Raw genomic sequence first — 13099 nt, forward strand, 5'->3', positions numbered from 1 at the left:
GGGAGGAAAGAGGCATGCGGCACACACTCACGCCTCCCAGTCATTCAAACAGTAGTGATGGTGCTGCTGGAAAGAGATCTGCAGATTAATTAAAGTCCCTTCTCAACTAATTTTAAGTTAATCAAAAGGGTGCTATCTTGGGCCTGAATCACTTGGAAGCCTTTAAAAGAAGGCTTAGCGGACTTCCCTGGTGGTCCACCAGTTAAGAATCTGCCTCCCATTGCAGTGGACATGGGTTCAATCTTTGGTCCAAGAAGATTCCACAAGCCGCACAGCAACAAAGCCCTTGCGTCACAACTACTGAACCTGTGCTCTAGAGCCCATGTTCGGCAATAAGAGAAGCCGCCTCAGTGAGAAGCCATGAGAAGCCCAGCTCTTCACAACTAGAGAAAGCCCACATGCAGCAACAAAGACCCGGTGCAGCCAAAAATAAGTAATAAATAAATTAAAAACTTAAATGCTTTATTAAAAAAAAATTGTAAAGAAGGCTTAGCTCTTCCCTGAGCTCAGACTCCAAACAGCAGCGGGTGGGGGAAGGGGAAACGGGGAGGAGGCGGGGGATTGGTACAGCTCTTCCCTCCCCAGATACCCTCTCCTGAATGCCTGCCTTGTGGACTTCCAGTTTGCTTAGCCAACTCGCACAGTTGTATAAGCCAATTCCTCGGAATAAATTCACACACGCGCACACACACAGTGACCTACTCATTTTACTTCTCACCCAGACTGAAACTCACACCACTGAAACTCATGACTCTTCAAGGTCATGGTAAATCATGTTTAGTATACTCTGTTTAAGGAAGAGGGAGTAGTAACAATAACTCACATAAAATGTTTCAAATAAAAGACTTCTGTTATACAGCAGCATAAGTTTACGATATGTGGACTATTCACTAGTGAAGTGGAGAAGGAAATGGCAACCCACTCCAGTATTCTTGCCTAGAAAATCCCGTGGACAGAGGAGCCTGGTAGGCTGCTGTCCATGGGGATGCACAGAGTTGGACGCAATTGAAGCAACTTAGGATGCATGCATGCATTGGAGAAGGAACTGGCAACCCACTCCAGTATTGCCTGGAGAATCCCAGGGACAGAGGAGCTTGGTGGGCTGCCATCTATGGGGTCGCACAGAGTTGGACATGACTGAAGCGACTTAGCAGCAGCAGCACTAATGAAGATTACCTTACTCCTATGATGCCAGATAAGTGCGGTATTGCCATGACACTTTAAGAGTAGCTTATAATACACTATACACAAACTTCATGTCTCTTACCTGATCATTATCTGGATGTGATGTGGCAAAATATCCCTGATCTTGAGAAAGACACTGAAGCTGCACCAAATATTGGCTACTTTATCCTTAAAAGAAATTTGTTAGTTTTACCTTCCAGTATGATTAAAAGAAATATTAAACTCCACAAAGTCCTAAATCTCTAAAGAGATAAACTTTTGGGTCATGGGAAGCGTTTGCTCACAACTTCATAACTAAGCTGATTAAACTCTCCAAAGAACACACACACAGTCAAACAATGGGAACTTTCATTTTTTGCATGGGAGGTGATCTAAATCACTAGTCAATCATAATTTAGATGCTCCCAAAAAATACTTAATATTTTTCAAAGAGCAGCCCATTATCCCTAAATACTGTTATTCATCTTTGGGAATTTATCTAAAAAATCTTTACTTTCTGTATTCTAATTGTATTCTGACTTGTAGAATACATGTTGTTTGACCCATTTACCGCATGCCTACTAGCTACTAGCAACGATAAGATAATGACTACTAGCTACTAGCAATGGTAAGAGTCAACTGTTAATGAATCAGCAAGTTTGAAGACATTGGCCACTGTGCTAGAATCACTTTCAAAATCATACTTGTAACTACAGTTCTCTGATCATGAAACCCATCCTCTGCAAAGCTGTTTAACTCACAGCTATGTAGGCATCACATCAAGAAAGTAACTATCACCGACAACTGTACCATCCTACTTCCCTCTGTTGGGCCAATGAAACTGCTCTTTAGACTTTGAGGGCAACAAGTGAATGAAGGTGACCAACACCACCATAAAAATGCATGACACTCATTTTTATAATTACCATGATAAACACCATTTCTGAAATAGAAGGAAAGGCAAATAATCAGGCAGCTTACATGGAGAATTAAACTTTTCTTTATATAAGTGTTAAGGTTAGAGGATATATAAAGAAGTTAGGAACACAATTCTGAGTACAAACTACAGCTCTGCCATGCACTAGCTATATGAACCTCTGACCTCAGTTTTCTGATCTGTAAGAATGGGTTTAGCTATCTCATCGCTATGGCTAAGGATCAAATAAAATTACATGTGAAGTGTCTGGGACCTAGTAAGTGGAGGGGATGGCAATAGTGACTGTTTATGATTATCAGTACGGTCATCATCATTATCCCAAGTGACATACAAGGCATACATTTCTGTTCCTTCACAACACCAAATTCTTAGTCTGTTTCTCTTCCATCTTCCCACAGACTGACTGAAAGATATTCTATAGAATTTTATATATTCAAAAATTAGAAAGATACATATGCTTTTCTAATTCTTTTTAAAAGAAATGTTTATTCAAAAGCAAATTATCTATAAATATGTTGTCTCTAACTTTATTAAAAGACCTTTTTGTTTCAGGAAAATGGTTTGTTTAATTTAATTACTGACTCTAAATCAAATTATCCATGCAATAAAAGTTTAACAACAGTGATTAAGCTAGCATTAAATGAAATGAAATGAATGATTCTCATTAAAAATTACTATGGATGAAGGTTATATATCTCATAAGGAATTATGAGACCTTTCTGAAGCAAACATGATTATTAGTTTAATAAATAATGTCCTAGGACTAAAAAGAGAATATAACCCCCTCCCCGCCCAAAAAAGTCACAAAACTGTTAACTTTGTAGCTGCAACTTTTCATGCTGTCTTTCATTATGGACTCTATTTCATTAGAAAAATGTATAACTGAATTATATGGATCTCATGGAGGCATAAATACTACCTACTCATGTAATGTACTAGAACATGCCAGCTGAGCTAGAGGTTGTGCACCAGATTAAATAACTGGCAAGGATGACTGCAGGGAGAGAGCAGCTGAAGTCACTATTCCTTGTGAGTCTTCTACATGAAATCCCCAAAGGTCACAGAGAAAGGCCTGTAACAGAAAGGAATGAGAGGAAAGTCTTTAAACATGCCTCAAATAACCCACGATCAACTGGAAAGAGTCTTCTTAGAACTTGCAAGGTTTGTTCCCTTTCTGTAAAGAATGGCAGCCAGCAGAGAACGAAGGAAGCCACGACAGTACAAGCCAGCTTAATTAACAACACCAACCTGGAACACAAACAGAGGGAAACAGTGAGACAGAGAGAGGCCAGTAATTCTGAGAAATCAATCTGTGGCTCACTCAACTATAGTAAACGCAAATGTCGGGTAATGAGAACTCTGTGCCACCAACACAGGTTTAAGATGAATGAGAAAAAAAAAAAAGAAAAACAATAATAAGATGAATGAGAGTCGACTTAAATCACGGTTAAGGAATTTACAACTATTAATATGTGCAATTCCCCAACAAAAGACTATCACCTTCCTTATTAACACTTAACTTAGATGCCACTCCTAGGCAGCCATAAAGAAAAATGTCAAATTGGGATGTCTTTCTCGTAAGTATACAACATGCTCGAAAGGGATGAAATCCTATAGCAATGTTCTACCAAGCCAATCCACATTGCTGCTACTGCTAAGTCGCTACAGTCGTGTCCGACTCTGTGCTACCCCATAGACGGCGGCTCACCAGGCTCCCCCGTCCCTGGGATTCTCCAGGCAAGAACACTGGAGTGGGTTGCCATTTCCAGTAAATATACATATTTTAAAATATTTATTTATTGGCCACAATGCATAGCAAGCGGGATCTTAGTTCCCCAACCAGAGTCAAACCTGCAAACTTCCCTTACAGTGGAAGTGCAGAGTTTTAACCCCTGGACCACCGGGGAAGTCCCTATAAATAGTTACTGATCAAAATATTTTTCTCATTAGGAAGAGTTAAAAGACTACAGAACATAACAATCTCTCTTAACATTCACCCCACAGCCACCAACAGATTAATAAGAAATCACCAGGAGGCAAAGTGAAAGACCACCTTCCTCCAAAGTAAGTATGCCAAATAAATTAGCTGATTTTTTGAATTCTGCTATTTAAAAGCTACTCACCCCTTTCCTTTGAGGCCTTTTTTAAAACACTTGCCAAGTAAAAAACAAAAAAATGGCAAGGAGTGGTAAAGTTCCATCTGCTTATAGTTTATAGCTAAGCAAAATGCCAGGGACCCTAGCAGGTCCCAGTCATAAGATACTCCAAGAACACCCCACAAAGCAAAGCCGAGACTCACAGAATTATATATGTTCTCATGTCAAGGAAATTATCTCAATAATTAAAAGAGATTTTGCATTTTAAAGAACATTTTATTTATGTGATTCTGTAATATGTATAATCAAAACAATTTCTAAATAAAAGCTGAAAGTATTAAATTGATAAGCAAATTTGAAATTATATATAGTGGTCTCAAATATATTAAATCTGCTACTAAACAGAGCAACTGATTTGTTTAGGTTTAAAAGAACTCTAAATAAGTAACACATAGCTTTGTTTCTGCTGGGTTATCTTACAATATTACTGTAACAACACACCAAAATCAATGCTCCAAAAGTTAAAAATACACAAACACACTGAACTTACTAATATCACTATCCTTCCTCTATAATATGCATCAATAATATAAATTAATACCTGTGCTTGATTGGAAATTAACAACACTGCTATGTGAAAACCGTATCACACTAGATTTTCAGTTGAATATGGGGAGCTGAGTATTCATGTCTACCTCCTCTCCTTCCTGAGACCCCCTTAAAATGGGGAATTTTTTTAAGTATACATCTACAGCCATAAAGAGAACAGGGGTGGGTTATAAGAGATAAAGATTTCAACACATTTGTAGAAGACAGAAAGAGGACAGAGAAGTGGCAACTAATAAAATACACTAAAAGAAGCCACAGCTTAGTGAGCACACAGAGGAGGCTCAGGCTAGCAAGAAGCCCATCCGCCCCGCACACGCTCAGAGAACTCTGGAAACAAGTAGGATGGAGTACCTGAGGATGTGGAAAAGAAAACGAGGATTCACTGAAAATTCCAAATGGAGAAGTCACATCCCACCTCATGCCTCTGCAAAAATTATCTGGGAGCCAAAGCATTTACCCCTGGGCAACGAAAGAAGGAATATTTCTCTCCCCCAAAATGGAATAAACTGTTCAAGCAACTAGTGCAGAAGTTAACACTACAGTGCAAATTCCTCCACACTGTGACATTGAAGGGTCCCAGAGTGCTGGCCAGAACCCTACCGTGTACCCCACAATGGACTAAAAGCGCAGAGAGCTCACATGCAGCTTTCTCTTCTGCCTTATTCTTAGAATAAACACACCAGGATCAAATAGACATTTAAGGAACACCTATGACAGAAAAGGGCTTCCCTGGTAGCTCAGCTGGTAAAGAATCCGCCTGCAATGCAGGAGACCCTGGGTCGGGGAGATCTGCTGGAGAAGCGATAGGCTACCCAGTCTAGTACTCTTGGGCTTCCCTGGTGGCTTATATGGTAAAGAATCCGCCTACAATGGAGGAGACCTGGGTTCGATCCCTAGGTTGGGAAGATCCCCTGAAGAAGGGAACAGCTACCCACCCCAGTATTCTCACCTGGAGAATTCCATGAACTGTATAGTCCATGGGGTTGCAAAGAGTCGGACACAACTGAGTGACTTTCAATACTAGTATGACAGAAAAGGACCAAAGTGAAAAGGAGAAAAGACTGACCTAGGAGAACAGAAATAATTCACAGAACAGTGGGAGGAAGAAAGTAAACTGAAATTTAAGATATGCTTAACAAATGAAATTTAATAGAAGTGTTAGACATAAAGCAAGATAATCTTCAAAAATATAAAACAAAGACAGATGCTCAAGATGGAGATGAAAGATCTAATATCTGTCTAACAAGCTTTAAAAAAAGGGAGAGAATTATAAAAAAAAGTTACTCATGCGAATTTCCCAGAACTGAAGAACATGAGTCTTCAAAACGAATGATCCGTAGTGTCCAAAACAACTGTCAAAAATGCCTCTGCCCAAACTAATATCAAATTTCAGAGCCCAAAAAGTAAAAAACAGTAATAACAGAAGCAGCAGTAACAATACAGATAATAAGAGCAGTAGATACTTACATGGTATTTAGCCCCTCCCAAGTAGTGTTTCAGATGTTTAACAAATGTGAATTTATTTAATTCTCAAGAAGCTTAAAAAGTAGGGTTCTTATCTCCATTTTACAAATGAGGAAAGTAAAGTAAATAGTAGTTTAAAAAATGTGTTCCTACAAAATGACATAATCCCAAAAGCTTCAAGAGGTTGATTCAAGTCACAGAGAAGACGCCACTACAAATTTACCAGAATGGTTAAAAGGAAAATAACTGACAATTGCTGAGGATGAGCACCTATACCATTGCTCACTGGAGTGTTGCCTGGTAGATTACGCTTAAAAACCATATGAGAATACTTAAACATGTGCCTACCCTATAATTCAGCAAGTCCACTCATAAGAAATATATTTACATGTATACAAAGAGATCCTTACAAGAAAGTTCAAAGCAGCATAGTCTACATAGAACTGCACGGATAACTCTCACAAAGACAATGCTGAACCCAAAACACCCAACACAAAGGAACACCTACTGTGCTGTTTCTTTTATGCTAAATTCAAAAAGCGGGGAGAACCAAACTATAGTCTTCACAGTCGGTATGTGGCTGTCTTTGAGAAAGGAGGAGGGAGCAGCACTAGGGCCGCGCACAGGGCCACTCTGGATACCAGCAGTGTCCTAGTTCTTGACATGGATAACAGCCGACTCATTTATGCTTTATGTATTTTTCTGAAGGAGTGTTAACATTTCAAAGTAAATATAGTTTTAAAAAATCTTATAAACAACTTCATGTTTCCTTTCTTTATCTCGGTGTTCTTGATATTATTAGACTATCTGAAAGCCATGACTCTACAAAGCCAAAAAAAAGAGCTCAATTAGGAAAGTGGACAGAATAAAAAACATGGTGGAAGCAACTACATATTTGAATATCTTTCACAAGTCTTTTGATATATATGTATTTTATTACTAAAATAGACTAGAGACAAAAGGAAAAATGATTAAGCAATCATGGTATGGATTTTTTTTCCTTTGGGACAGATGGAGACAGACAGCAATATTTAATGCATTAGAAGACAAACTGGAGAGCCATGTGCAGATTTTATCAAGTTTCCTCTACAATTTGTTTACTTGAATGTTCCTTAATTTAGGAATCAAAAATTAAACACACAAAATCCACATAGATTTAATCATTAAATTTTAGTTTCCTGAAGCTTCCAGTTACCACTATTTGTGAGAAAAACATTTTGTTTTAAAACTCAAAAACTGGAAGTCTTTTTGTCAGTGTCAGATAACGTTTACAAAAGATAGAAGATGTTTTACCTTTTTAGTATTAGGAGAGCATCACTGTACCTGGCATTCTTTTTCTAACTTTCCAGAAGAGCTAATCAGTTACCAGTGTTCCATTCCCAAGCCAAATGGGTGTGAAAAATCATTTCTACTTTTAATAAACCTGAAGTTTACCCTTCAAGTAAACACCTGGTGAAGAGATACTTTTATCATTTTTAAAAGGTTTATATAAGCAAGAACCCTAGTAAATAAGACATTGTAGATGACAACATTATACAAACGGAGCCTCGATTTCATGACGTACATCTGACTTCATTTCTAAATCAGTAAAGGATACTGAAAATGTCCATAGTCGATCAGAATAAGGCCTGGGTACAGCAGTATGCATAATGCACTAGCAATCTGTAAAGAAAATTATTATGAAATAATAGTCATCTGTTACTCGAATCAAACAAGGTAAACGCATAGTTTCATTTAACACAGTAGCAAATATTCCATTCTTACCTTCTATTTATCAAAATATTTCATTTTTATAAAACAACTCTTTAAATAATGAAGTTTTCACAGAGGTGACATAGAATACCCCAGTAAAAATGAAAAAAAAAATCACTAAAAGGTATTTGTTAGAAAAAGCACTTTTAGATATACAAATCAGATAAATTAATCTAATAATTAATATATATAAAATGACCAAAGAGAATATTCATTAACTGTGAATATGAGACTATATAGCAACTTCTCAAAATACCTTTCAGCTGTCATTCTCCCAAGCCAACCCAACATTCAAATTTACCAGTTAAGCAATAAATTTAGGATTCTGTGTAACTCAGAAGTATGTAACTTCTAAAATTCAGTGCCTCTTATTACTACAGTTGGGCATTAAAATAATTACTCTAAGATAAGTTAATGTTTCTAAATGAAAATTAATTGACAGAAGATATACTGTTCCCTATTATCTATTCCCAAAAGCATAGCTTCCTTAAGCACTATACTTAATAGCTAAGCTAATAAAACATTTCAGAGATGAAATGTCAGGCTACTTCAAAACCTACCTTTTTCTTAGTTGAGATTTCTTTTAAACAACAACAGTACAGAACCACTGCAGGTATGTATATCAACAAATCAGCAATTAACACTGAAAAAACAAACAAATGACTTTAAGTGAGAGTCCATCAAGATTTACCATAACCTATTAATCACTTCCCTCCAACCTTGAGTGGGAATTCTATTAACACAAGGTTGCTACCCACTCTGGATGAGTCCTTTCCACATGGAGCCCTTTCCATTCCCTTCACCTGTGCCTAATTTCAACTGATATAGGACTAGAGAGTGTCTTAATTTCCTCTAATAAATTCACACATTAAATTAATTATATGTATCTAATTCTCTCTTAGCCCTGACCTGGATTTAAAAATTAAGAATACTCAAAGCAAGGGAAGTAAACTTTTATTTTCCCCTCAATATCTATATGCTCCAAATTTCCTGATGTGAATAGTACCTCAAATGTGGAGATGCATAGGAGAATCTTTTTAAATGTGAATATTTATAAAAATTCATAAAGTTTTGCTAATTAATGCATACAAAGACCTTGAGAGGCCGAGGTGAAGAAGAAACTGAAAAAAAGTGGGGAAAAAATAAAGCAATTCATAATTCTGAATGTTCGGTCCTTTCAGAACAAAGAAAAACTATTAAGTTCTTCAACAATACAACATAGCTATCCAAAGAACCCATTTTTTTCTTGTACCAGAAAACATATTCAAGAATATGGTAAACATATTCATAGTTCAAGAATAAGGTAAACAAAGTAAGCTATCAGTGTTGGATACATGCAATCTATTTTCATCCCCAGATTCTACATTTAAGATGACACTGAAAAGCTGGAACATATTCAAAGGAGCACAACCAGAGGCCTCAAGACCATAATTACATTCAAGAAACTGGTCATCTAATAAGAGCTGGAGTATCTAAGAATGTTTAACCTGGAGAGGAGATAACTTCACATGTCTGTAAGGTGTTAGGTGTAAAAAGGACCAGATTTGTTCTATGTGGCCCAAGGAAACAGAACTTCGTATGACTAGTGAAGGTTCAAGATAAGAAGGAAATTTCTAATAATTGGAGCTCTTTGAAAATAGAACAGACTGTGTCTAAAAGTCGTGAGTTTCCTCCAGATACAGGTACTGGCTTCAGAAGCTAAATATCATGCGGTGAGTATGCAGTTCAGATGGGATTAAAGGAGGGCGGGGGGGGGGGGGGGGGGGGGGGGGGGGCCGGGGAAGGGAGTGGTGTTGGAGAGGGAGGGGCAATGCAGGTTCTCTCTTGGACCTGAGAGTCTTATCATGGCGTGAATAGTAAAGAAAACAAATCTGACTAGCCTTAAGAATAATTAAGGAAAAGACCCATAAAGCCTAAGTCTTGTAAAGGTTTTTAAAAAATGTAATCTCATTACTTTCAACTCTTAGCATACAATAAAAGCTCAATAAACATTTGTGATAAAGATTAATTTAGCAACACTACACAGCAATACAATGTACGATATACAACTGTTGTTGTTTAGTTACAGTCGTGTCCAACTCTTTTACTACCCCATGGACTGTAGTCCACCAGGCTCCTCTGTCCATGGGATTTCCCAGGCAGGAATACTGAAGTGAGTCGCCACTTCCTTCTCCAAGGGATCTTCCCAACCCAAAGACTGAACCTGCATTTCCTGCACTGGCAGGTGGGCTGTTTACCACTGAGCCATTAGGGGAGCCCATACAACTGTAATTTACTTTAAAAGTGAAAGGGATTTATCAAAGCAAACTCCTGAACAATTAAAACTTTAATTCAGAGCTAACCAACTTCAGGTGAGCTAGTGATATTACCCAGTGATTTACTGGGCCTCAGTTTCTCAGCTTAAGAATAACAACAGTATTTTACCTCATTTGGGTGTCTATTATTAAGTGAGATAATAACAAATTTAAGGCACCCAAAATTATTCATTTCTACTTTTTTGTGTTTTAGTTTACATACACATTTGCTCAAATAGTATACATATATATGTATATGTATAGTTACACAACTGTAAAAGTCAGTGAGGACAGTAATAGAACCTGTCATCCATTCAAAAAAATGTTTAATCCAATTTTACATTCAATATCTACCGCTCTTTTACCTGTTGCACGCATGAAGAGCTTATGTGCCTGACTCTCATATCCACGTGATGTATGGAGAGCAATCCAGTCTGGATTTATAAACTTTGCCCTGCAAATCAAACCATACATACATGCACTTTATTCCCCATCACTTTTAGCAATAAGGACACCTGAGGATATATGAATCTGTGTTGAAAAGTGGCCATTGCTTTTATAAAGCAATAGAGTTAAGGCTTAACTCTTTGTATTTAACCATGTGAAACTGACTAAAGCTAAAAAACCGAATCCACCTTGCTCATCTTCCAACAAACTCATGTAACATTTTAACTAAAAGCCCTACCTTCATGATACTTTCAGTGTGAAAACAGTCTAATGTGTCACCTTTCATTTACTAAACACATACTTTGTAAACAGCAATACACGAGGACTAAGGATCATAGCATTATAATTTATCATCTTTTCAGTTATAATAATAGGCTACAATAAATAGCTGTTAATCATAAATCACTGCATAAAACTGAACATAATTATTAAAAATAAATTAAGTTTTCAATCGTATAACATTTTCCAGAACACTGAAAAGAACAACTAGTTATCATGAAGTTTGGAGACATATTTTTTAGTCCAGGAAGCTAATTTTTTAAAAATAGGAAACAGTAAAATAAATAAGTTCAGAAGATACTGTGAAGAAGTTCCTCAAATTTCTACTGACACACTGCAGGTCTGAAATGGAATACCACTGCAGAGTAGAACTGGGTCTCTACTAAACAGAAGTGCCTTATCATCTATAAACCATTCCATGCCTATAAAAGAAGGAATTCCAATCCAATCTTAAATCATAAGTGAAACACTACAGTACTACAATACCACTTAGACCTTCATTTTTCATTTACTTTGGGCCATTCCAGGAAAAAAGCTTTCCTATGCACAACTAACCGTATTGTAAACCATGCATAATTGGTAACATTTCTACTTCAAAACAAAGCTAGACCTTTTGCATCTCTTTCTAGCATTTCCACCAAAAAGATTATACAAATATTAAACCTGATAGTTAACTTTCCTACAAACCAATTATAAAGGCATGGTGCTCTACAAACCATAATACAATAATAGCTACAAATGATCTCTCCTCTAATCAACAAACTGTTCCTTACTATATCTGCTAAGGGCATAAATATGTAAAGTTATGTTAAGGAAGAAAAACTTACACATATGCACATAAAAAACTATGATAAGCTGTAAGAGGTGGGTAGTCCAATCCCCAGTACTGTAAATTGTTATCACTGCTGTTAAAATACCTGGAAGAAAAGGAAAAAGAAAGCACCACTCCATCAATCAATATTCAAGAAACAGACTTGTATTTAATATATCATGTCATTTACCTTGAAAAAACATAAAAGGTAAAAAAAAATCATCTACATTTTTTCTTTTCCTCTTCTCTTAAAAATTTTTGTGAACTCACAAAAAATTTAAAGTTGTTAATGAGTAGTGTGACTAAATTATTATCTAAACTGAAGTACTCTTAAGAGTGAAAGAGGAAGCTATTAATAATTAAGCCATAACAATAGAGGTAAACCAAGATTGTCACAGGCAAATTGGAACTTGTTGTCATTCTATTAGTAAACTTAAACAATGACTAATACTTATATAAAAGAAAATATGCAACAAAAAAGAGAATTTGCTTCTGACAGTCTAAAAATTACAGAAACAATGTGAAATCACAATTTTAAAAACTAAAAAATGAATGTTAAAAACATGTAAAGATTTGGTTTGCAAAGAAAGAAATACTGCATGAAACAGGCAGACTTATTAATATCACTTTGAACACAATTCAACCAACATTTAATGAGAGCCTATTACATGCAAAATTCTGTGAATTAAGGAAAAACACTATATGTAAAGTTCATAAATTAACAGTTGGTTAAACAATTTAATTCATAATTTAATAATTGGTTAAACTATTTAAACTAACTGGTTAACCAATTAACCAGTTGGTTAGAACGGGAAGAAACGACATATAAATACTGTGACTCAAGAAATGAAAATGTACATAGACTACATAAACTATAATAAATTTACATAGACTCCTTAACTATAGTCTTTATAACTAGACAGCTTCTTCTATCCAATTAATTTTCTCAATCATTAGAAGAATTTATAATAATGGACACCAAACTATATACAACATAAATAACCACTATCCCTAAGCCTGTTTCAGTCAGTTCAGTTGCTCAGTCGTGTCTGACTCTTTGCAACCCCATGGACTGCAGCACGCCAGGCCTCCCTGTCCATCTACAACTCCCAGAGTTTACTCAAACTCATGTCCATTGAGTCAGTGATGCCATTCAGCCATCTCATCCTCTGTCGTCCCCGTCTCCTCCCAACTTCAATCTTTCCCAGCATCAGGGTCTTTTCCAATGAGTCAGTTCTTCACCTCA

General features: G+C 36.5%; 1 protein-coding gene across 1 annotated transcript in view; it reads right to left on the reverse strand.

Annotated features, from left to right (window-relative positions):
* The window catches only part of ALG6 (ALG6 alpha-1,3-glucosyltransferase), a 53078-nt gene that overhangs the window by 18940 nt on the left and 21039 nt on the right, over window positions 1–13099 (reverse strand). Inside the window, 7 exon segments of the mRNA XM_052637439.1 lie at window positions 1268–1353; window positions 3214–3349; window positions 4225–4434; window positions 7868–7932; window positions 8583–8665; window positions 10682–10770; window positions 11870–11959. Of these exon segments, the coding sequence (XP_052493399.1) occupies window positions 1268–1353; window positions 3214–3349; window positions 4225–4434; window positions 7868–7932; window positions 8583–8665; window positions 10682–10770; window positions 11870–11959 (759 nt within the window).

The sequence above is a fragment of the Budorcas taxicolor genome, chromosome 3 (assembly GCF_023091745.1).
Source record: "Budorcas taxicolor isolate Tak-1 chromosome 3, Takin1.1, whole genome shotgun sequence".
Lineage (NCBI taxonomy): Eukaryota > Metazoa > Chordata > Mammalia > Artiodactyla > Bovidae > Budorcas > Budorcas taxicolor.